The following is a 25,523-nucleotide window of genomic DNA, read 5'->3' as shown; positions in this document are numbered from 1 at the left end:
TCTCTTGTTATTAAGCAATCGATGTGAAATCGATACGACGTAAAACCAATACGGGCGATGCATTATTTATGTTGAGAATCATAAAGAAGCAAAACGATGAGTGAGAACTAGATTTTCTACTTTTATGGATGTATATGTAGGGACTGATCTTTATCGTTTATAGGGTATTGAGTCCCACACTAGAAGTCACGGGTCTCATACCTTAAAAGTGAATTCAATCTCTCTTGTGAAGAGTGAATTGAAGACGAAACTAAAACTTTTTCACCTTCTAGCATCTAAGGGTAATGATGCATGTTGAATGAACCATTTTTTTTTTTTTGGGTAGAGAAGTCATATTAATTCAAGACAAGGCAAAGCTAAGGCCCAGAATTCTTCATGGGCCTCATTTGCACGAAAAGTCACTTCTATAGGGGGTCCAAACATGCCTTATGAGTAATTGTGTCAACCTCTATATCCGATGTGATCCTGGGGCTAACCACACGATGGACCTTATTGCGAGGTTTGAAGGAACAGAGTTTTTTTTTTACCCTTGTGGTTTTTTTTTTACACTCAAAGTGGATTTTGTTGAAGGTATTTGGGAGATACTACTCCTATCCTCCACTTGTGCTTCTGAACCAGGATTGTGATGCCTTTGGTTAGAATTTCAGACCATTTATAAAAACTCAACTCTTGACCTGTTGGAAGAATGTAGTTCAAATCTTTTACTAGAGTATATTTTTACCATAAAAAAAAAAAAAAAGGCCTTTTGACTCTCACCCGGATCCGCGGGCGGCGTTTTGGTTGCTTCCTTACCTCTAGGAGTGACCTTTGTCTAGAATTTCAAACCATTTATAAAACTCACCTTGCCTATTGGAGTGGTCAAATCCACAAGAACACTTAATATCAAACCATTGCGCACTTTTGCATTGCATTCTCATTCCTATCACATCCACAACAACACTTATTATCAACTGGAAGCCCCTTTGCACAAATTCTCCAAATAAAATGTTTGATTTTGGGGAGAGTTTTGAGCTTCAAATATCTTTCCACATTGACCTTGGCACCGATTGCCATTTAAGGATAGACGTGGTGGAGAGATTTTGTTGTATCATATCCTTCCATTCATTTGATAAGGCATGATAAGTTGATTTCACTGAAAATTCTCCAGCTTTGAATGCCCCACGAAGTTATTGTCTTCCCTAGGAAATAGGCTCAAGTTGATATTCCTTACGCCATTCGCATCTGAGGGGTCAACAAATGTTACGAGTAATTCTTCTTTCCATCTCCTATTTATAGGATCTATAAGACTAGCTACGCAAAAATATATCACAGCTATCCAGTCTTTGGTGTTGAATTGTGTCTCTTGGAAGAGATGGTACCCATTTATCATCCCATATTCGAATGCCTATCCTTTTTCAAACATTCTATCGGCGAATTGCTTTCCTCCCATGATATCCTTTTTCAACATTCTATTAGGTTCTTTAGTAAATTTGCCTTTTGCAACATGCCCGATGACCCTCCTTTCAATGCACTCAGAATTAAGATCAATTAGGACTAAATCATGGTAGCATAACGATTGAATTTAACTAACATGGCCTAATCTATCACTAAGTCAGGATGGCCGAGTGGTCTAAGGCGCCAGACTCAAGTTCTGGTCCTCGTGAGAGGGCGTGGGTTCAAATCCCACTTCTGACATTTTTTTCATCCAATTTTATATGGGCCTTATTGTTTTTAGTTTTTGGGCCTTATTTTTACTTCTGACATTTTGCCACCCATTTCTATATGGGCCTCATTCTAGTATGGGGTCCAACTTTTGAAAGGATGTTGTCAAATTTAAAATAAGAAATGGCTTACGTGGCAAATAAATCCAGCGTGTCATCCGCGTGGTAGAATCCAGACTTCCTAGAGAAGAAGAGATATCTTCACCATCTAATATGGCGGGAACGGAACGTAGTATGATGGCGGGAACGGAACGTAGTATGAAAATGTTGCAGCTAGGGATGCAGCCGTCGTTCGCTGCCATAAGACCGTTGTATATATATTTATGTGCAATTCGAATATACCTAGTGAAACTGGTGTTTCGAAAGTGACAGTTGCTACTTGGATTGCTTGCCCTATTTTTGTTTCTAAATCCTTACTGCTTTCTGCTCTTGACGAGACGTTGGTGATGTGTTTTTCAGTTGAAAATCGCGTAATTTTATAGAAGCGGTGGTGAATTTGGACTTTGGAGTTCTACTTCCCACTTCTACCTTCACCACCCCTGTTTTCCTTTCCCTTTTTCTTCACGTTATCTCGAAAGATGCAGATCTTTACTGGTGGACAGAGTTTGACAGGTTTTAAACTTGTTATGCACTTTATGTTTGATTATTGTTCAATCTTCTGGAGTAGTAATCCAATTCACATGGAATTCAGATTCTCCCTTTCTCAGTGGATGCATTTAATTTGTCCACTGTTACAAGGACCATTTCCTGTAGATTTGGGGAAAACTCTTCGATATATTTAGGGTTTCAGAGCCTGTCTAATGTGGTTCGTCTAACTCGCAATCCTGATGAACTACTGTGCTGATGGGCGGTGAAGCTTGTTTATTCCTTCTATTAGTTTGCTTAGCTGTAGACTACTATTGATTTCTTATAAAGCTGCTTTGGTGTGATTCTTGCTTCTTGGCAATTGCTACTAAAAAAAAAATGTGATATTGATGGGTCAGGCTTTAATATTGGAGAAGCGGGGACGTGTATGAGCGTGAATATTATAACCGGGAGTTTTTCATCGTCTCAAAAGATCTCGACATTCGGAAGTAGACAGAGTTTGATGATGGTGGTTGGTTTTCAAAATTTCGTATGTGCATTTTGTAGATTATTATATTATTATTCAATCACCTACAGTAGTAAGCCTAACTATTCATGTAAGTTGTTTTCTTCATTTATCAGTGGAAGCATTTAGAAGCAATGTGCTTCAGTTATCCACCGCTACAAGGACTATTTCCTATATATTTATCATTTGAGAGCCTGACCTATGTGATTCGTTGGAACCTGGAACCGTGATGTACCAGTGTGATGATGGTCGGGTGAAGGTTAGTCCTTTCTTCTAATTGTCGTTTGTTTAGCTGTAAGTTTAACCATTGACTACTATTGATTGTTTTTAATAAAGCTGCTTCGGTGTGATTCTTGACTTCTTTGCAACTGCTACTGGAACGATGTGATATTCATGGGTTACAGCTTTTATTATTAGAAAAGAAGGAGACGTATATGTGCAAGAATATAGAAATCTATAGTGTCCAGCTTGCTTGTTTTTCCACAATTTATTTATTTTTTATTTTGGAAGAAAATATATCCCTTCTTTGAGTAGAAGGCTGTTCTCTGTTATGTCTGCTGCATTCAAATGTGGATGACCTCATCCAATATCTTGACTCACATGCAAAAACTTCAAATATTAATTGCGTTTTAAATTTGTCTTCTCATCATTTTTGTTGGCTTAGATCGTGTTTTCCATACCTTGTTTTTTTCCGGATGTCTACCTCTCTGGAGTTGTCTAGGCTTAGAAAGGTAACATACTAAAAAATTGGTTCTTGTTTTCTCCTCCAAAATGATTATACGATATGATTTATGTTGTTCAAATATTAGATTTTATTGCTCAATACTCATTTGTTGGGTATGTGCTTGTATGTGGGTATAAAATATTTCACTCGTAATCATAGATTTTGATGTTTTGTATCCAACAATTGATGAAACCAAATGATGTAAAGGCTGATGAATCAATGAGGAAAATACAAAGCCACGGTACAAAAATGTTTATTATCATTAAGCAAAGTTGAGGGAAGTCTTAATTTTATATTTTTTATGATAGTGTAAGATCTTGAACTCCATCATAATAGTTAATGAAAATGATTATTTTCTTCTTACGCAAAAAAAGATTCTTCTTGCTCTACCTCAACCCAAATTTAATGGGCTGAATATGACTTTGATTCAGAATCATGGGGTTCTGATATTTCACCATGATAAATATTTTCTCTTTCATGGTGGCTTTAATTATATATGGTCAAAACTATTATTGGTAAATCTCTTACATATTCGAACAACATAAATTATATTGTATAATTATTTTAAAGGATTGTTTTGTACTTGACCTCGCTTTCAACAAAATCAGGTGACTTAGGGTGAGCCTAACCTAGTCAGGGCGAAGGAAAAACTCTTTTTTTTTTTTTTTTTTTAATAATAATTATTAAATGTGGGGTGATGCTACTAATTGCAAAGTGGAGCATGCTTCTCTCTACCAGTTCTGCTTTATCTGGCTGGAAAACACAGGTTGTTAAGCATAAGCCATGTTTTGTTTCTTCACCATAGGAAATTTGTCAAATTGATCCTCAGTCAATAGTTTTCTTGAATTGCTTCCGATATGTTTTGGATGAAATGTTCTCTTCAATCAAACTGAGAGCAGAGTACTGCAGTTGATGATAAGTTTGATTTCCACACAGATTGGAGGATAGGCTGTTTCTGTTAAAATCCCTAAAGAGTAGTAGTTTGAGGTTAGAGTTTGTGACTTTTGACTGTCAGGATTATCCATGGCATGCACTACCTGTGATTTCTGAGTTCTGTGATTCTATATGAAATCATAGTCTTTTTGTTCTTTCAAAACCCCCACCTGGCATCACCGTCTACCATAGGTTACTGGACATTGATGTTATCATAAGATCATGTTTCATGAGCTTTGGCTGTAAAAAAGCATCTCTGGAGTTGAAAGTGTTCTGTCTGTGGAAGGACTTCAAACAAAATTCTTTTACTATTGTTATCACTATTAACATTTCTTTTATACTTAGTAGAAGGTAATTATCAAATTACTACTTGGTGTCTGGCTGAAAGACCTGGTCTTCAAGAATGGGAATTTAAACCTTCGGGTGAATAATGAAAACTATGGTTTGCTGGCATAGTAAGTCCACAGTCAGAAATCATATTTGCTTTAAATGATGGCCTTGAAGATTTCCTCATTCCTTTGTCATTTTTCTGGGTGCTTGTTTATTTATTTATTCTTTTTTGAGAGTGTAAATAACTATCTTAATTGCATCTCCCATAATTTCCCTGTTGGAATGCAATGTAATTACTAAAACACAACTAACTGGTTCATTGGTATGATTGGTTTAAGCAGGGTTTATCTTCTGTGCCTTTATCTTAAGAGTAGGGTTACCTTCAAAAAATTAATTAAACTGTCATTGTTTTTTTTTTTGGTTGTAATTGTATAATTTAGGTATTTGATTCATATACTGTGAATGGAGCTTTTTGATATGTTAGGCATGGAAAGTAGAAGACTCAATTATGTGTAATGGATCATAGGAGGACATTAAAACTGTTACGCTAAAATTAAAAATTATATTGGTCATATTTTGCGCCGAACCATGTAGTGTCTCAAACTGCACCGTGGAGCCAGCGAGCCAATTATAATTAGATAGTTTATTCCACGCTGAATGCTCAATATGGAGGTGATGATGCCCTGATGAAGAGAGCAGGGTAAACTGGCCTTGTAAATTTAAAGTATTTTTTCAACTTTTCTTTCTCATGATAACTGCCTGGTCTGTATCCTTCTTTCAAGAGTTCTATTTGTGTTCCTATCTTTGTGACTGAGTCTCAGTATGAATTTTCTGGCTTGCTCTAGCAAGTTCCTTGTTTCATTTTCCTCCAATGACTTGTAGTAGCTAGTATCTCTGAGATCTCAAAGTTACCTAGAAAAGAATAACAAAAATTTAAACTTCTTTGCTGGCTATTAAGCTTTTCAGTTTTGGTGTCTCAGTTTATTTAATCGCTAGATTCTAGAAGCCAAGGATGAGACTAGTAGCACATAATGGTGACTATGAAAGAACTTGTTCATCTCTGGCACAAAATAGTCTAGAAGTTTGCTTGATATGTATGGGAAAAGAAAATAGAAAATTTCCCTTATGCTAGAAAATGTTTGCTGTCACCTTTGTAGCGATAAAGACAATCGTTCCCAAGCATCTTGATCTGTTGGGGACTAGCCTGGCTGATGCTGGACTTCTTTCTTTGGAATTTCATCTGCATATAAAAGCCCTGGCCATAAATTTATTTTGGATGCATTTATGCTTCCTGTTTGCCATTTGCTTATTTTGACTTGCATTAAATATGAAATTCATTCACCTGGTCTACATCCATCTCCATCACAACCAACAAATGTAACAGAATGCTGTAAATGATATGACGAAATACTGACATTCTCCATATCATCTTGTCTAACAGCTGTGAGTGAGTTTCTCCTTATCATGTTGATAAATTAATTCGTTTTTATGAGAAATTGAAAATTTATTTGTAAGGTTCCTATCTGAAACTGAATCAAAGTAGATTGAAGTGATGGTAAGATCTTGAAATGTAGGGGTTTTAGGTCTTATGAAAGAACGATGTTATTGATGATGGATTCAAATGTCATAATTTAAATAAAAAACTACGTAAGTTCAGATATAAAGAAAAGGATGAAGTCTTGGCTGCTGTACTGAGATTATAGCAGGGCTATGGTATGATTTGAAAACAAATAGTAGGGTTAGGTTTTGCTTTTGGATGGATATTACAATAAAGTTGGTTGAGGGCTTTTATGGGATTTAAGATCTTTATTGGTCCCGAGAAATTCCCATTTCCCATACAATACTTACTGATTAAGCTGTTATCTGGACTAGATAACTGATAACTGTACCTTCTAACTTGCAGGATTACCATAACATTTGGGTTCTAACATTAAAAGAGAACCAAAAGAAAACAAAAGTATTCAGCCCCAAGTAATCTCCTTCACACATCCCCTAGGTGGAAGAGGGGGTGCGGTGAGTAACTCAGTTGACATGAGTTCAACTTTCCTTAGGGCCTAACTAACAGTATCTCCTTAGCACTTGAGGGGGTCTGGTTCTTGCATTGGCCTTATTTGTGAAAATTCCTTTTGTGTGTGTGTGTGTGCATTTTTTTTTTGGGGGGGGGGGGGGGGGGATGCTCCTTTTTTTACAATCAGATCACCTCTCCAATCAATTTGCTGAAATTTCTATAATTTTTTGTACCGAGGTGCTATTTACACGGCTGATGCTGACATATTCTATTCTTTCCTCTTCATACAATTAATAGTCCCATTCTAACGATCAAATTGTTTGCATGCTGTAGGTATTGTTGCATAATCATGGAGAACAGCGCATACGTAGATTCAGCAGAGCAACCTTACAAAGAACCTCCATCCCTTTTCAATGATGTAACATCCAAAAGAATAGCTGGATTTGATGATGAAGACAGTAACCCAAGTCATATGTTTCAAAGTACTTGGTCTTCAACATCCTGTCTGTGTCCTGATTGTGCATTGGCTAAAGTAAGAGATTTGTTCAACAGGATGGTTTCAATAAGGCATAGTTGATTTGTTTATTTCACTGCACATTAGATGATTATAGCAGTTTAGAAGTCACAAGTAAGCAGTTCAAGGCTTTTAGACTTTTCTACCAGAAAGTCTAAAACTGATTATAATCTGATCTGACATTTATAAATGCAAATCAACATACCTAAACAGCAGGGGAAATACTATTTCTAGGACTATTCTTTATATTATCTTGTAGAGTTAGAATTGCCTTGATATTGCATTATTATGTGTAACAGCAGCAGTACACTCTTCAACCTCTCATAGTTTCAACTTTCAAGCGATTGATTTGCATGCCTGAAATGAAATATAAAACTGTTGCATACTTGAGCATGGGTTTTCAGACCATCAATTCATCTATACAGGGTGTAGGGACGATGGTTTCGCAGGGCAAGATTGATGCATCTCAAGCAATTAGTGACTCCCATCAGGAAATGCATTCAATTTCCACCAGCAGGCCTGCTTCTCCTTTGAGGCTAAACTTGGAAAGAAGTAAAAGAGTTATTTCTGGTGATCAAGAAGGAAGAAATGTCAAAAACAGGGTTCCAAATCTTTCTGCCACATCCATTTCTCCTAGCACTGGACATCCAAAAGTTGTGAGATGCTATTCTCATCGCATACCAACCGGCACTGCATATGCCTGGCCAGCTACCAATGATAAAGCCCTCAATCTTGAAAATCAACAGAGATGTCTGAGTATGGACAGGCTCAAGGGTAGGCAGTTTGATGCTTTCAAAACTTGGTCTGGGAGACTTGAGAGGCAGTTATCGCATTTACGTGGAAAGCAGATTGAACCAGAACCTGAGGCCAATGTTTCACAGAACAATGAGATTGGGGCTTTACCTGTGGAGCGGTATTTTGATTCTTTAGAAGGACCCGAGTTGGATACTCTTAAAGTATGTCTTCCTGTCTTTGTTTTGTTCATATTTTGTTCCTTATTCAGTCACATACATAAGTAGTCTTTGTTAATATTCCTTCACTGTTGTGACATAATTAGAACTGACAAATCTGAATAGCTTATTCCTTATAATTTTATTGATCTCATGATACCAAGAGAAAAATATGCAAACCGGAGTTCCTATTGATACATGTTAGGGTTTTTTCTGATTTTCATCTCCATTCTGTTTGAGTTTTTCTTGGGGTTGGTATGTGAGGTCACTCCCTTGGTCACAAAGCCAATGTCGATCACCTTAGAACACTTCAGTTGTTCCTTCATTGTCTCTTTAAAAGACCCTGAGATATGTGACCTAGACTAGAGTTTAGGAACCATAGTTATTTACCCTTCTTTTCTTTTAGGGGAAAAAAAGAAACCTTAACTTATAAAGACTCCAACATTTCCTGCTGTCAGATTGGATGTCAGTCAGATAATGAACTCAGCCTGTACTCCAGTCTGTCTGCTTAAACTGGTCTTCCAATTTTGGCATTTTAGCTAAAGCAAAAAAGGATTTTAAGCAAAAAAGATAAAAACTTAAACAATTATAGTTAAGGTAATAGAAGTGAAGAATCTTACATATATTTTGCCAAGGTGTAAGACGAAAGTTGGTGCAGCGTAAAGAGTTCAAAAATTTATAAATGACTAAAAGAAAATGAAATCTTGTAGAGATAACTATCTATTATTTGCATGTGCTACGATACTAGAGATGAATGGGAAATCATGGAGAATCCTAAAAATAGTGAAAACCTATTCCTAACTCACTCTTGTGATGATTTATTGAAAAATTAATTCTTTCAGTATGTTGGTATCATGATCAAATACCAGAATACTCCTCCATGAAAATATTGTACTGATGTGCAAATAAAAATGTAGGATGGTCTTGAAAGTGTCTAAAACTATGAAACTTCTAACAATGGCTAGAATTAGCTACATGCACGTTCTGATGCTTGATTAGCAGAAGTGGTTGACATTTAAATAATAAAAGCTTAGGTTTGTAATTTAGGGAAGGCTTCCTATTTAAGAATATCCAAAAAGAACCCCAAGGCTATACTTCTTGGACTTCTATAACAAGTGCATGCAGAGGCCATTGTGCACACAGAGCTCAGCCACTACAGCGGATGGCGGCACCTATATATTATTGTTATCTTCAAAAAATCTGAGGAGGGCTTAAAATCTTTGAATAAACATTCTTTTATTCTTCAAATCCAAGAATTATGATACAGGCATCATTATGATCTAGAACATTTGTTGAATATTGATTCAATTTTGGGCACCACAAGACAAACAGAATCTTTGATAAAACAATAGGAATATAGGCTACTTTTTAAACCATTTTCTAACACGTGAAGCCTGTTACGTCAAATGCTAGCAAACTACCAAAAACAGGGATTAATTTCAAGGTCCTTGCATCAGTCAACTCCAAGGGGCATTTTGGTATTTTTAGGTTATTTTCAGAATTTCTCTATGATGATTCAAGTTGCTAGGATCAGGCCAATGGAGGTTTTTCGAGCCAAAATTTGGCCTCACACCTGACTGTAGAACATAAAACAACTGTTGCTTTGAGCATCCCCAAGATGACAATCGGAGACAGCGGCGTGGAAAAGGGTTCAATGCTTGAGTTTTTAAGATAAGACTTCTCTCATGACTTGTATGTATTAACAATCTGAGCTTTGTCATTCTAAATTTCTCATACTTATGTTTATCCTACATATCAAATCAGAAGACTGTGTTTTGAAATCTGAAACATGTAAAGCTTTTCAGTTTATATATATAGCCCCTAATGTGTCAAATAATTTGTAACCTTCCTTTTTCCCCCACTAATATAACAACAACAACAACAACCAAAATGAAAACAAGAAACCTTGTCCCAACTACACAGCTCTCTCCGATTGTCAAAATTCAAAATTCCAAATACTCATGAATTCTTGCCTTCCAATCAACTCTGTTTGAGGCCACACCATATACAAAGCGTAAGCTATGCATATCCTTTCTCACCACTTCTCTTTAGGTTATCTTAGGTCTGCTCCTAGTTCTCCTGATTCCCCCCCCCCCCAATATAGTATATATTTATTTTGGGCGAGAATAAATACGCCCAAAGATGTGCATTTGGACAGTTGCATATATGGATAAATAGGCACCATCATTTTTGCATCATTTGACATGCAACTTTTCAGTTTTCCTTGTAAATTCGGTTTTGATGAGCCAAGCTAATGATATGCAAAATTCTTAGCTCAAATATTGAATTAAAGGGATCCTACTTGTATACATAGAACTTTTGTCAGGTAGAAGCAGTGTTTTTAGCTCTCAATTGACAGTCTTTAAACTGTAATTGCCTGCTAATGAATGAGCCTTTATATTTTCTTGCCTGATCCTCCTCTTAGCACTGAAGACATTGGTATCACAAATTATTGAATTTTGTACTTCTCTTACTTTAACCTTAGTTACTATTTATGGATAGATTGATTGGAGTGTTACTCTTTATAAAATGCATGAAGCCTATTTCAGATAAGGAAGTAGCATAAATATATAATTTTTTTACAGGTTTCAGAGGAGTTGATGCTCCCAGTCGACAGGAAGTGGCCGTTCCTTCTGCGTTATCCAATATCTTCATTTGGCATCTGCCTTGGTGTTAGTAGCCAAGCCATCCTATGGAAAACTCTGGCAACCTCCAAATCCATGAGCTTTCTCCACGTCAGCTTGACCATCAACCTTGTTCTGTGGTGCATCTCTGTTGCTCTTATGGTCACTGTTTTCTTCACCTACTCTATGAAAGTCATATTTTACTTTGAAGCAGTCCGTCGTGAGTACTACCATCCTGTCCGTGTCAACTTCTTCTTTGCCCCATGGATAGCCTCTCTTTTCTTAGTGCTTGGTGTCCCACCTTTGGTTGCCAAAAGCCCTCCTGCTGCATTTTGGTACATTCTCATGGCTCCAATTGTCTGTCTTGAACTCAAAATCTATGGACAATGGATGTCAGCAGGTCAGCGAAGACTCTCAAAGGTGGCCAATCCTTCAAATCATCTCTCAATAGTTGGTAATTTTGTGGGTGCATTGCTCGGTGCATCAATGGGGCTGAAAGAAGGGCCTATCTTCTTTTTTGCAGTTGGATTGGCTCACTATATGGTCCTATTTGTAACTCTCTATCAGAGACTTCCAACAAATGAGACACTTCCAAAGGAATTGCATCCAGTATTCTTTCTTTTCGTTGCTGCACCCAGTGTTGCATCCATGGCATGGGCACAAATTCAAGGAGTATTTGACTATTGTTCGAAGATTGGATACTTCATTGCTTTGTTCCTATATTTCTCACTGGTTAGTCTATCTCTTTCACTCTATGCATATGTCTGTGGATGTTTAGGGACCAGATTGTTAGGATAAAAGCAAGTATGGAAAACTATTTCCCTTAGCAATGCTGTTCTTATGATTGGATGGGAATGGGTTCATTTGTTGATGGACCCTGTTGGGCACCTTTTGGCTGGAACAGGTTCACCTACAAACTGGATGATTAGCAATCCTGTAGCGTTCATTGTTGTCTTGGGATTTTCTTGGTGGAGCCCCTCTGACAAAGCATGTGCAGCTCTTCCTCCTAATACTCCAGCACACCTCTAAGTCCACACAGCTGGTTCATTTATAAACCAAACATGATCTTGTCTGTGGAAGACACTGTGGATGATTTCATGGATTGGCACCAAATTGCTGAGTGCAAAACATAGGTGGGTGCAGGTGTTAGGGCAAGTCATATATATATAATATATGAATTTAAGGTGATAAAACTTTATAAACATGCCGATGTGACAATTTTACCAACATGCACTCTACAACATAGCATTCTTGGTCTTTTTTCATGAAGATTTGAATGGACTTTTCAACCACTTCCATTTTCTGTTTAGCACTGGACTTTAACCAATGTGATCATTGTGAGATCCATGGTACACTTGATTATAATTGTGACATGTTGCCAAATAAAATCATACCCATAAAAGGTTTTCCTAATGAATAACAAGGATGTGAAGTAGTATCATATAATAGAGATGTAGATGTTGAGATGATGTGTGTGGATATTAGAAAGTACAAAGTAGGCAACTAACATACTAGAGCTGAGTAGGGCTTAGCTCTGTTAGTTGCTAAACTTAAGAGAGTCATTTAAGGTGGCATGGTTGTTTTTAATGGAGGGCTTAAGATGCCCTAGTCTGGGAGTGTCCACGAGAAGGCCTAACATAACCATACAGAAAGTGATGAAGTGGAGGACATACTTAGCTTCGGCCCTGTATCTGATATGACCTCAAATAGAACTCATTAGAAAGCAAAGGTCTGAACTCATCTGAGTTGGATTAATATGCTGTGGTGCTGTTGTTGAGTCTGGACCAGTACAGTAAACTGTTATGAAGTGATCCATAGCTAAGCAGGTTCAATGCACTAGATTTGGGTCAATTTTGTCTCCTCCTTCCCTTATTATTATGCTGTCTTTTCTAGGATCCATGCAGTCGATCCAAACTAGGGATAAGTCTCAGTTATTCTTGTTCTTGTTCAATTTGTTCTTGTTATTAAAATGAATGACTATTTTCTTGCTTTGTTTGCATTGGATGCTTCCACAGGTTGTTCGAATTAATTTTTTCCGAGGTTTCAGGTACAGTATGATACATATTTCTTAGTGAACTCTGCTTCAATTCCTTGAATCTGTTGGAGCCACATTTCTGAAGTTCACATTCATGCCATTTCATAGGTTTTCACTGGCATGGTGGGCTTACACTTTCCCAATGACTGGAGCATCTATTGCCACCATCAGGTACTCTAATGAAGTCACAAACCTAATGACACAGATTCTGTCAGTTGGTCTTTCTAGCATTTCAACCTTCACAGTGATGGCTCTACTCGTCACCACTATCCTTCATGCCTTTGTGTTGCGAGACCTCTTTCCGAACGATGTTGCCATAGCCATTTCAAATAAAAAGTCAAAGACAGGCAAGAAAAAGTATCATCTACGAGCCGAAAATTCAGTTACAAAGGACGTTGAAGCTTCTCTGCAAGCAGCGAGTCCCGGGGGATGCGACATTGGAACTTCATTGGAATCTGAAAACTCATTCTTGTCAGATTAATATTTGCAGAAAGGTCTGTGTTCTTTGACATACACTGGCTGATGGTATGGGAGCTAGGGCTGAAGGTTGTCTCAGTATATCAGTCAAGGACAGTTTATAAGTTTAGAATCTAGGGGCACTTTGGTATGATCCAATCTGTGGAGATGAAATGCGATATATATATCTATGGCATGCTCACCTCCACCGGCCATGGCCATGTTCACACATCTGTGGCTAAAATCACAGAACTGTGTGTGTTGAGATCTTAGCAAAATGACATATCTACAGGTCAGTAGTACACCTGTGCTTTTCAATTAAATATGAACTAATGCTTGCTGAAGCATATTCTAAGACAATTCCATGGGTATATGTATATCTATGGACATTTAGCTAGTCCTTGGTGCATTCATTATACTTGTTTGATTTGATGGAGGGGACTTCATGGTAGTGGTATCCGATCTCGATTCTCCTCTATCTCTACATCCCATCTCAATTATCAACAGCAAATTGGGTAGTGACTTAGTTTGATAAACCTACAGGGAGACCCAATGTGTCACTTTTCCATCCATTCATCTCTTGCGGCCCTCTTCATCATTGAATGAATTAACATATTTGTTGAGGTGGTGAAGGCAAAGATGCTGAATCCCTCTTATTACTCTTAATTTAGGATTTTGCTTCAGACCGTTAGGCGTGATTTTAGGTCGTTGGATCGTGCATTTTGGTATAGATTTTAATCTCGATTGCTTGTTTCTCAACTGTTGAGATTTCAATCTCGATCAACAAAGATCTTGATCCGACGGTTTACAATATCTCATTTGATGGTTCAACATATGAATGACACTAAACCTAAGTAAAATCACTTAATTTTTTTAAGCTGAAGAAATAGTAAGAACAGACTTAACTTTTAGAAGCATGAAGGGACAGATAGCTTTTTTGTTAAATCATCTAATTTATGTGTACAAATTATCCCTTCCCACTCAACCATTCTTTTTCTTTAAACCCCACCATTACTTTTGATTTCTTCCCACCTAACCATTCTTTTTGTAAACCCCACCATTTTTGATTCTCTTGCATTCATTTTTGTTTTAGAGACGGCTTTCCAATCGGATTGAATGAGATGACAGTTTCTTATTCTGCAAAATCATAATTTCAATCAAATCACACATCACAATATACTAGGAGTTTTAATTCTTTAAGAGATTTATCTAAAAGATTCGTCATATAATTAGGAAGACGTTTTAAATACCATAAAAAAAAACACTAGACTAAATTGACCATGCAGAGTTATGAGTGCAATTTGAAAATCTCATTTTCATACCTTTCTTTGTCCTCCTATCATTCCCTAATGATATCAACATATTGATCACAAATCTCAATAAAATAAAATAAAAAACCTGAATTTCTGCAAGTTACAAATAGAAAACCCTAGATACAGGATTATTAATGGAGACTTGATATATTTCTAGTTAAATGTGTAATTAATATATTCCCCTTTTTCAGGAAATCTAACACCTCTCACTTCTGACTTATGCCATTTATGGATGCCTTGCGTTTTTATTTTATTTTATTTATTAGAATTAGGGTTTATTCGTCAGCTTATTCGCATCTCAATTAATGAAGTTGACTTATAACGGATAATTTTTTAATTGCCACGTGGTTTACATGAAAAAAAGTTTATTCCCACTTGGCAACAAAAATGAAAAATCTCCTTTTCTTGACACATTTTTTTTTCTTCTGGTTCATCCTTTTCTTGACATTACATCATATACCCATGGTTTCTTTTCACGAAATGAGAAGCCATTATCCATTTGATTAGAATGGTGCGAATCAAACGTTCTAGAATTCGAATCAAACTCAACCGATTTGAACAGAGCTGCAGGTAGCTCCACCCCTTCATCTCTTCAAATTCCAATGCTCTGCATGCTTCTCCATCAATCGAATCTTCATGGTCTGAGTCGTCGGACGCAGTCGTTTTCCGTCAAATTCAACTGGGTTCGGTCATTTTCTATTTCGCTGTCGCTTGCAGAGATTATCAACTAGAACTGGTATCTCGAATTCCCACATTTGTTTGCATCTATAAACAATGGAGTTATTCTGTTCTTGATTTATCGCTCAGCAATTTTATTTTTTTATTTCTTATTAGAAAGAAAGATTAAAGATATGCACAGCAGCACAGGGCTCAAAGAATCAAAGCACAACAGCTAATGGAAGAACACACTTTGATTATTTTAAACCCTTAAATTACGACTAGGTTTCAACTTGAAGCTTCCACTTTTGACCACTACCACTGTCACCACCATTGCTTTCCGAGTTGGATTAGACTCTGAGGTCAACCATTATCGATTACCACAAAATTCTTATTCACAGTGGATGCATACGTCCTGAAGCAATTCCTTAAATATAGCCATCATTATAATGACGATTCCCTGTAGATATAGCCATATAGGAATGTTCTTAGATAGATGTATGTATGCAGAGTTTGAAAGCCTGACACAAGGATACTAGTAGCAGGAACTGAAGTTTCTCAATTTATACATGGGATTTATCAACCTGCTCTTTTTGTTGTTTTGCTATTAGGTGCTGTTCTTGATTTCTTGCCATAGGTGTCAACCAATGCTGTTGTTTGTCTTATTTATGGTCGCTTCTTTCATACATTCTTTCTGTTTCTGTAGTCGAAAACCTCAATGAAAGAGTATTTTGAGGTGACCCATTGTTCAAACATTCAAGATTTATTAAGGATTTGAATTCTTGTAGATCAGTTTCTTTTTCATTACCCAAATTTTTTCCCCTGAAATTTTAGAGTTTCTCTGCAATGATTTTATTTTATACTGTTTATAATGATATATCTCATGCTTTCGATGTAGGTATGGTTGCATAATCATGGACAACAGTGCTTGTGATTCAGCAGAGCAACTTCACACTGATGAACTTCCATCTTTTTCCAGCCATGTAGTAGCTGGGTTTGAGAATGCTGAAGATGGTAGCCAAAATTATCAGTGTCAGAAAACTTGTTCTTCAACATTTTGTCCTTCACCTAGTTGTGTTTTAGCTAAAGTAAGTATTTTCTTCAACAAGATTTTTTTGTAAAGAATCATTTGGAGAATTTTAATTTATGTATTTGTGACATGAATCCATTTTGGTGATAATACTTGATGATGAGTACAAGATACTAGAATACCCTTTAGGTCAACATAGATAAAGCCCTATGGGCTGGTCAACATAGATAAAGCCCTATGGGCTATTCTATCATTGTTTCCATATTACAACACTCCCATTCGAAGTTGGTGCATGGATACTTGTTATGCCCAACTTGCTAATGCTAGAGATAAAAGCATTGGCATTTGGTCCTATATCCATTAACTAAGAATCAGATGGAATATGGGAAACACAAATAAGTCCTTGTGCAATCTTCTCTTCAATGAAGTGACAGCCAATCTCCACAGGTTTGGCACCCTAAAAGAGTATGGGACACTATAGCATCTCTTCTATCTATGGAAGGAATGTAAATACTTGCAAAATAAGAACTAGAAGGGTGGCCATGGAAATTGGTCATCCCTTGAGATTCGTGAATGTTTCGTTATTCCCCGAGTGTTAAAAAAATTTATTATTACATGAATCCCTGCTTGCCTATGAAGATTGTGTTACTAGCAATGGTTGTGTTTTGCATTACTTATTTTTACTTCGTAACCTTAATTACCATTTCTAGGTGAACCAGAGGATTATTCTTTATGGGATAATAACTCATGGAACTTATTTCTGATAAGCAAAGGAATAGCATAAATCTTTATATGTTTTCTTTTCACAGGCTTCCCAGGAGTTGGTGCTCCCAGAGGACAAGAAGTGGCCATTCCTTTTGCGCTATCCAATATCTTCGTTTGGTATTTGCCTTGGTGTTAGTAGCCAAGCCATCCTCTGGAAAACCCTGGCAACTTCCAAATCCACAAGCTTCCTACACATCAGCCTGGCTGTTAATCTTGTCTTGTGGTGTGTCTCTATTGCTCTTATGGTTGTTGTTTCCCTCATCTACTCTTTCAAAGTCATATTTTACTATGAAGCAGTATGTCGTGAATACTACCATTCCATCCGTGTCAACTTCTTCTTTGCCCCATGGATAGCTTTTTTATTCTTGGTTCTTAGTGCCCCACCTATGGTTGCCAAAACCCTTCATGCTTCCATTTGGTACGTTCTCATGACTCCAATTCTCTGTCTTGAACTTAAAATCTATGGACAATGGATGTTAGGAGGTCGGAGAAGACTTTCAAAGGTGGCCAGTGCTTCAGATCATCTCTCAATTATTGGCAACTTTGTGGGTGCATTGGCGGGTGCTTCTATGGGGCTGAAAGAAGGACCTATCTTCTTCTTTGCTGTTGGGTTGGTTCACTACTTGATCCTTCTTGTTACTCTATACCAGAGACTTCCTACAAGTGAGACACTTCCAAAGGAATTACATCCGGTGTTCTTTCTTTTTGTTGCCCCACCTAGCGTTGCTTCTATGGCATGGGCACAGATTCAAGGGGCATTTGATTATGGGTCGAAGATTGCATACTTCATTGGTTTGTTCTTGTATTTCTCTCTGGTTAGTTTCTCCCTTGCAATTGAAATGCACACACACACACACACACACACACACACACACACAGAGGCATGCATGCACATTGGCATGTCTCTGTAGATACTTGAGAAACTGGTTGGTTAGAACAGAAGCTAGGGAGAAAAGTTGTTCTCCTGATGGATGTTGTTCTTGTGATTGAATGAGAAGGATTGGTTCCTTTATTGATGAATCCTATCAAGTAACTTGTTGGGTGGACCCAGGTGGAGCCCCTCTAAACTTAGACCTTGCAAGTTCACCTCCTCCATTTGCATCATTTGCATACACCTAGAAGGTCCACATAGTTAACCAACACTCAAACGAAAGATTATCTTGTGTAAAATGTAGATTGGCACCATGGATGGTTAGTAGAGCTAGGGTGCATTGTTGTTGTTGCCTTATCTTTTCCTTACATTGAATTGTGAATTGCTACATGACTGTTTGATGTGAACTTGGATTGGCACCAAATTGCCACCTGGCATATGTTGGTCTACCGAAGTTCTAGGGCAATACCATATATCCATCTCACTTGTAAAACATGGGTTTTAAGTGGCAATATTATGAACTTGCTGCTACTTTTCAACCAAAACTCCCTTTATGGAGTTGGAACTTGCTAATGAAACTGAGTGGACATCATGTGTGCCTAGTTGTGCATGCCACTTGACAAAATTGTGGTATGGTACCAAGTAAGATGTGTTCCAACAATGCTCTTGATATTATTTTCCTTTAAAAAATAAAAGTTCACAAAATATTTGACAATTCTTTTGCTTTGTTTCCATTGGATGTTTCCACAGGCTGTTCGAATTAATTTCTTCCGAGGTTTCAGGTACGGTATGATATGAATTCTTAGTGAACTTTGCTTCAATCCCTTGAATTTGTTGGAGCCACCTTTCTGAATTTTGCATTCATATTATTTGATAGGTTTTCACTGGCATGGTGGGCCTACACTTTTCCAATGACTGGAGCATCTATTGCCACCATCAGGTACTCTGATGAAGTCTCTAACCTAGCAACCCAGATTCTTTCAGTTGGTCTTTCTGGCATTTCAAGCTTCATGGTAATGGCTCTTCTTGTCATCACTATCGTTCATGCCTTTGTATTGCAAGACCTCTTCCCAAATGATATTGCCATAGCTATTTCAGAGAAAATATCAAAGACAGGCAAGGAACAATTTTGTCTGCAATCTGGAAGTTCAGGTACCAAAGATATTGAAGCTTCTCTTAAACCAGAAACCTCCACCAGCTGAGAGACATTCGAACTTCTCTGGAATCCAAAAAAACAGTTACTACATGCTTGTTAGATTAGTGTTGAAGTATATGATCAGGGAGATAGCAATTAGGAGTAGGGGTGGTCATTTGTGTGCTTATCAGTTTATCTTTCATAAAAATCAATTGGGTTTGGTGAATTCATTGTCTAGTAAAAATTTGACATTGAAAATTGGAAAATTATGTTCCCCTTTTGCATATCCAAATGGCTTTTCGTATGGTTGCCTCCATAGGCATCCATTACTTAGAAACACGAAAATCTTATTGTTGGTAAAAAAATACTGATAGACGGTTCACTCTTTACCACCTATGTAAGAGATCAACGGAGAAAAAAAATACAGCAAAAGTATTCATGAATAGTGTCATGAATTGTGCCTGTGCGGGACCCACGTGAAAGATAACAAAATAAATGATCACAAAAGAAACACGGACACAACAATATGCATGGTTCTGCTTTACCTGCATTCACTGGCATAATGAGACTTTTCATTATGAAAAAGTAGAAATGCGCAACACTTGTACAATGCTTAGATTTATAATCAAATCCAACATTAAATCCAAAACTGGATACCCCTACTATCTCAACTAACATTCTCAATCCTTAAAGAGTCTCAAACCCACTACTCCAATACATAAAACATCTCACTCAAACCCTTAGAACCCTGACTTGATAGTTCTCTCGCTCCCTAACACATTCCTCAGGCAAACCCCCCCAAGGGGGGCGATTAAGAGAGAAAAACAATATCTCTCATTAATTGTTTTTGTCTTTTTGTCAATTAATAAGGAGATAAGAAGAGAAGAAAACTCTCTATTTTATCATATGGTTCTCCCCTCTTTGTCAACAAAGGAGACTGAGAGAGAGAGGCACCGAATTTGTTAGTCTAATTCGGTGTGTCATCTTATGAGGAGAACCCACACTTATGTCTAGACAACCTTTTCCCTAGGCAATGGATTGGAGGATAAAGCAGTCTAACATTCACAAGATCACCATGCCTGAACCTTGCAATGAAAATAAATAGATGCAATGCTTTACAACAATAGCTTTTCAAAAATTGGAGCCTGCTGATGACTCTTGAGATGTTGGAAGTGGTAGCCCACTCAGTTTGTTCAAGATTCATTTCCTGCTGGGCAAGAACCAATAGCATCTACCATAACAGAGTTGATTGATCAAGAAATTTCTATATTTAAGATGTTAGTCTTTTTATTAATCAATTTGGAGAGGACAAGTTGATTAGGGAGAAGGTATCACCAAATGAAAGGCCAGAGGCCAGAGGGCTGGGGCCATAAATAATCCTACCATTTAAAATGATAAAAAAAATCCATTTATCATCTTCAAGTTTGTAAGTTCTTTTTCCTGGACAATATATGCTTTAAGCTGCAAACCTCCTTTGAGGAGAGAGACTCTCTTCACTCAATCAGTGGGTTCGAGGTTTTTGGTTTTCACACCTATTGTCTAAGTAGGCCTAGGACGACTTAAGTATAGTTGTACATGAGGGGAGCTACATGGTCCACTTTATCAATGCTACCAACGCTCAAAGAGGTGGGTGGAAGAATGTGAGGTGAGCACAATTCTCTACCTGATGAGTAATTCTAATTCGAAGCATACATGGTTGACTTTATCAATGCACATAAGTAAGTTCCACTACTAAATATGAGGTGGAGTGTGAGGGGAGCACACGGATGAAGAATCCAACTCGTGGATGAGCATAGGTTAAATGGGCTTGGCCTCTCTATTTTCTTGATATTTTCACTATCTAAGATGTTAGTGTGTCTCCTAGAGGCGAGACTAGACTGCCTTAGTATAGTTGTGGATGAGGGGAACATACATGGTCCATTTTACTAATGCTTAGAAGTGGGTAAAGGAGTATGAGCTCTACCCTTACGGGTTGAATATCCGAATCCTAAGCATACATAATCCACTTTATCAATGCTTAGAGGAAGATTTTCATCCTAAATATGTGGTGAAGGAGTGTGAGGGGAACACAATTCTCTACTTTGACCAAAACAAAATGTTGACGATTCCATCTCGTGGATGAAGATAGAGCTCAGATGGATTGGGCATTTCTATATGCTTGATATTGCAATTACTTCGAAAAAAATTGCAGTAAGTATATTGGAGTAGTTTCTACATCTTTGTTAGTATAAGGAATAAAATATTAACTAAAAAATTACATCGTCATCCAAAAATGACAAGAAATATGAGAGAATCCAATCCAGGGTCGAAGGGAAAAAGGGGAAGAAAAAAAGAAAAAAAAAACTGCTAGGGTCTTGTTGCGATTTCCAGGTACTCTGAGAGAGAGAAGCAAAACGTGATGGCTTAATATCGTCATCGTTTATCTTTCGTAAGGATATGACTTCTTGCAGTAGAGAATGGCTTCATCAATATCACACAAATCACTACATGGAGGAGAAACATCTCCAGCACTCCTCTGAATCTTTTTGGAGGGTTGCCGGAATTTCTGATATAGAGGTTTCAGGACAATGCTCATGTATTTGTGAAAAATCCCCTTAGGAGATAATCTCTTAGGAGATCTCTTATATCTCTTCATGAATGTCCATGCCATCTTCCCATTTCCATGCGACACAATCAAATCTTTGCTAGATGATTCCTTCACAAAGATGGTCGGTGGCGTGGAATAATTGGCCGAGGCTTCCACCTTGATGGGTCGATGATGAAGATTGGCATCACAAGACCATTGGAGAAGAGTTCATCTGCATCAACGATAAACACAGAAGAGATTTTGAAATTGGATCGGAAGTTGAGATCATGTGGGCTTGATAAGGATCTCCTGAAGGAAGTGGGATTCCGTTCGGGATCTAAATCTTCTACCAAACTACTAGTTTCATCTATAGGATCATCAACTAGGGAATTCTCCTGGAATGAGGGTTTTGACCAACTTTTGGAGAAGCTTTCGATGGAGAGAGGAATCTGTGAGCCTTCCATTGCTGCAACCCAAGAGATGATTGAAGTGGAGTGAAGAATGGAAGATGGGTTGTTATATAACAGCCCGGGAGATCAACCATTAAATGGGTTACTGGATTTTACCAAGTGGAGAGAGACAGGAGAGAGACATGCATGTTAAAGATACAAAACCCTAAAAAAGAATGCATGGGGTTTCTTTCCTCTTGAATCTTGAGTACGTTTGGATCCTCCAAAACTGGAATCCCATGCTACGTATCTTTTATTTTTTGGGAATTTCTTCCCATACCTCCTTTCTCTTCTGTCATTTTCCAAAAAAACTTTTATTATCTTTTTAAAAGACATTTTCCCCTGTGTGTTGATATAAATCCTAGTTACCACTAAGCATTATAGAAATTCAAAGCATGTCAAGAATCCAACTATACGGATTAAAAAATTTCTCCTTTAGATGAAGTAAAGGATTCAAACCCGCAAAGCCAAATGTTTGATGCATGGTTCTTTTATCCCACAAGAAACAAAAATGTTTGATGATTCCTGGTTCATGAACCGTGAACATGAACCTGAAAATTCCTTGAATAATTGATATGGCTAGTATATACCTTTCACAAAAGATTTTTATCCCTTGATGATAAAATTAAGAATAATTACTATTGCATTTTAGTACTTTAACTTAATTACTAAAATGATCATACTCTTTATACAATTATTGTTATCTCCCTCACTTCTAACAGTATTAAGAAATCGTTATGGTTGGATGTTTAATGTCTATTTTGTCTTTCTAGAACTAAGAAACTAAAAAACTATTCTTATAAAATACTAATTTTATCCTTGTATTCTTGCCACTTATTTTTTCAAAAAGTTGGAACTTGAGGAGATGAGATCAGGTGAGCTCTTTTAGTAAAAAAATAATTTTTTTTCCTAACAGGGTAATTAAGAGAAGAAGGGGATTTTCTCTCTCTCTCTCTCTTTTTAATTTTTTTTATATATATTTATATAATTCTGAAAAGAGAAGAAGATCATTTAGTATTTTAGGTTTAGGGTTATTTTTCCTAATTACTTAGGTTAATAATGTAATTCAATATAAAGTCTAAATAAGTAATATAAAATTTTAAAGTTATTTTGGAATTTTTGTATGAATCAAAGATGTCATATCATCATTTAACTAATGGAGCTCAACAAAAGGAGGCATCAATAACTACAAGCAAAGTTTAAGATTGGTTTAATAATTTCAAAAGATATGGGAGGTAAGATAGCAAATAAGCTATGGTGCAAAGGGATAATAGTAATTATCCATAAAATTAATAAATAATAAAAATTTAATTTTCCAAAATTTATTAAGTAAATAATTGATCTACTTAGAACTTGAAAAGGTAAAATAAATTGATCTATACCAAAAATAAAATGAAAACAATAATTTATTAATATTAGATCATTCATAAAGGTTTGGAGCCATTAAGGTCTTATTTGAGGGATTTTAGTTTGACACTTGGACGTAGAATGAAAAAGTCATAAATACAAAAGTTATAACAATTAAATTGACGATCACAAGATTGCTTGATTGGTAATTATTAACATTTCTTAATGAAAAGATTGTGGGTTTGACTTTTGCTAATGATATATGTAATATCTTCATCCCTTATATATAATAGCACCCTTATAGAAAAATAATAATAATAATAATAATAATAATAATAATAATAATAATAATAATAAATAAATAAATAAATAAATAAATAATTTCAGATGGACCAACACAAAAAATAAGGCACTCTCATATTTTATGTTATCAAAAATTATTCTTCAATGGTTTTGTATCCCCCTCCTTTCTTTTGGAATTTATAGTTTTATATAATATTGTATTATCTTTAATAAAAACTAAGGTTTCATTTTCTTGGATTTATAAAGTGCGTGAAAACTTTCCATTAGTTATTTTAGGAAAGTGTTTAGTCCCACATTAGGAACCAAGAAGTTGGAAAACGAGTTAATTAATAGGCGCTACCTATTAACTCTAATTTATAATAATAAAACACACCAATGTGTGTACCGTCAGAGCACGGTCACGCATGTGCAGTGTGAGCTGTTTAGGAGCTTTGCACACTTAGGACTGAGATCATCTATGAACCGTATATTTTGATCAACTGTAGATCAAGGATGATGGAATCGATGGTTCAATCATGACTGTCAGACCATGCGGCTGAACGATCTAATAGCTCAGATCTAAACATAGGCACTGATATCCCTACAAAGAGGTGCACCAATACAAATAGAATCATGAATTGTTCAGTACATGCACCTTAATGTCTATAAATACCCTCTAGCTTTACAATAATAATACATAAAAATAATTAAAAAAATCCGAAATTCTTTCTATTCTTGGGTTTTGTGTGTGGTTTGCAAAATCTAGGAAAATCAACTTCGAGTTGGATTTCTTTGTATTATGGGAGACGGTTCGTTGGTATTCAATAGCACTTTCCGTGGAGAAGAATTACATCTTAAGGAAAACGACTATAGTAACACGCCTAGAAGTTCTAGCTTTCTCACTATGCTCTCTTACTCCTAATATAATTCTTCTACATATAAGAGGGATAATTATTTCATGTGACTTACATATAGGTCTCCTCTCCTCCATTAATTGCCTACGAGGGATTACTAAGTCATCCCTAAAACACTCAGCTTGGGCTTTATGTTCTTAATTTGTATTTAGGAGCTTTTATAATGATAGTTACACATTTTTTTTCATCTCTAGCTAACAAGATGGTGGTAGAAATTTTTGGTATCCTTGAAGGATTAAGATGCATATTTCTTCTTCTCCTATGCCTTCTCTAAATCTATTTGGTTACATATTTTTGCCTTCATCTAGCTTTGTAGAGACACATTCTTCCTTTTGATAGGAAATGTCAATTTTTTTTATACGATTTTCCTTCCACAAAATCTCTTATTGATGACCCGAAAAATAGATTCATTGTTGTTACCTAGAACAATTAGTTTTAGATTATATTATTTTTTGTTTAAATATATTATTCATTTCCCATTCCAGTGATGTCTGAGAAGGTTAATGTCAAAAATCATATTTTTGAAAAGAAATTAATCTAAATGTCTTGTAAACCCTAAACTCTATTTAGTTTTACATGTTAAAATATTCTCTTTTTCATTACAAAAAACCTTGAAATGCTGAATCATGATTAATTTTTTAAAAGAAATTAATTTAAATGTCTTGTAAATCAAAAACTCTATATAGTTTTTATACGTTAAAATATTCTCTTTATATTCTCTTTTTCAAAAGAAAAAAACCTTGAAAGCAATTTTTATTTTTATTTTTAATAACTTTCATTGTTTATTCCGTATCAAGAAACCAAGTCTTAAAACTTGTTGGCCATGCCAC

At 36.4% G+C, this 25,523-nt stretch overlaps 2 protein-coding genes and 1 non-coding gene across 8 annotated transcripts; all 3 read left to right on the top strand.

Moving 5' to 3' along the window:
- Positions 1-1,590: 1,590 nt before the first annotated feature.
- On the top strand, positions 1,591-1,674 carry TRNAL-CAA (transfer RNA leucine (anticodon CAA)). Its single transcript has one exon. It is a non-coding gene; the product is annotated as a tRNA-Leu (tRNA).
- A 279-nt stretch (positions 1,675-1,953) lies between these two features.
- LOC149029830 (S-type anion channel SLAH2-like) lies at positions 1,954-13,966 on the top strand. 3 transcript variants are annotated; one of them, XM_089142178.1, is made up of 8 exons: positions 1,954-2,312; positions 2,684-2,796; positions 2,907-3,049; positions 7,119-7,317; positions 7,725-8,255; positions 10,835-11,605; positions 12,889-12,920; positions 13,017-13,966. In XM_089142178.1, exons 4-8 carry the CDS (start codon positions 7,135-7,137, stop codon positions 13,387-13,389), a joined length of 1,890 nt encoding a protein of 629 aa, XP_088998304.1. In that variant the 5' UTR covers positions 1,954-2,312; positions 2,684-2,796; positions 2,907-3,049; positions 7,119-7,134; the 3' UTR covers positions 13,390-13,966. The 3 variants fall into 3 exon arrangements, with proteins under 3 accessions (XP_088998304.1, XP_088998303.1, XP_088998302.1); XM_089142177.1 differs by having other exon boundaries at positions 2,684-2,814; XM_089142176.1 differs by having other exon boundaries at positions 2,684-3,049.
- A 1,163-nt stretch (positions 13,967-15,129) lies between these two features.
- Positions 15,130-19,403, top strand: LOC149029829 (S-type anion channel SLAH3-like). 4 transcript variants are annotated; one of them, XM_089151602.1, is made up of 6 exons: positions 15,130-15,413; positions 15,512-15,945; positions 16,233-16,422; positions 17,174-17,944; positions 18,751-18,782; positions 18,878-19,403. In XM_089151602.1, exons 3-6 carry the CDS (start codon positions 16,249-16,251, stop codon positions 19,200-19,202), a joined length of 1,302 nt encoding a protein of 433 aa, XP_089007728.1. In that variant the 5' UTR covers positions 15,130-15,413; positions 15,512-15,945; positions 16,233-16,248; the 3' UTR covers positions 19,203-19,403. The 4 variants fall into 4 exon arrangements, with proteins under 4 accessions (XP_089007728.1, XP_089007719.1, XP_089007744.1 ...); XM_089151593.1 differs by having other exon boundaries at positions 15,512-15,971; XM_089151618.1 differs by having other exon boundaries at positions 15,512-15,971; positions 18,751-18,787; positions 18,878-18,995.
- Positions 19,404-25,523: the final 6,120 nt, after the last annotated feature.

This window comes from Hakea prostrata, chromosome 1 (assembly GCF_041222555.1).
Source record: "Hakea prostrata isolate BN-2017 chromosome 1, UWA_Hpros_2, whole genome shotgun sequence".
Classification (NCBI taxonomy): domain Eukaryota; kingdom Viridiplantae; phylum Streptophyta; class Magnoliopsida; order Proteales; family Proteaceae; genus Hakea; species Hakea prostrata.
Note: the sequence above shows the minus strand (reverse complement) of the source record. Positions and strands in the feature narration are given on the sequence as shown.

Bases quoted from the DNA above. Each gene is read 5' to 3' on its own strand.
- LOC149029830 (XM_089142178.1), top strand. From the start codon at position 7,135: ATGGAGAACAGCGCATACGTAGATTCAGCAGAGCAACCTTACAAAGAA. The intron at 8,256-10,834 runs GTATGTCTTCCT...ATTTTTTTACAG, and splicing joins CCGAGTTGGATACTCTTAAA to GTTTCAGAGGAGTTGATGCT. The intron at 11,606-12,888 runs GTTAGTCTATCT...ATGCTTCCACAG, and splicing joins TGTTCCTATATTTCTCACTG to GTTGTTCGAATTAATTTTTT.
- LOC149029829 (XM_089151612.1), top strand. From the start codon at position 16,249: ATGGACAACAGTGCTTGTGATTCAGCAGAGCAACTTCACACTGATGAA. The intron at 16,423-17,173 runs GTAAGTATTTTC...TTCTTTTCACAG, and splicing joins CTAGTTGTGTTTTAGCTAAA to GCTTCCCAGGAGTTGGTGCT. The intron at 18,783-18,877 runs GTACGGTATGAT...ATTATTTGATAG, and splicing joins AATTTCTTCCGAGGTTTCAG to GTTTTCACTGGCATGGTGGG.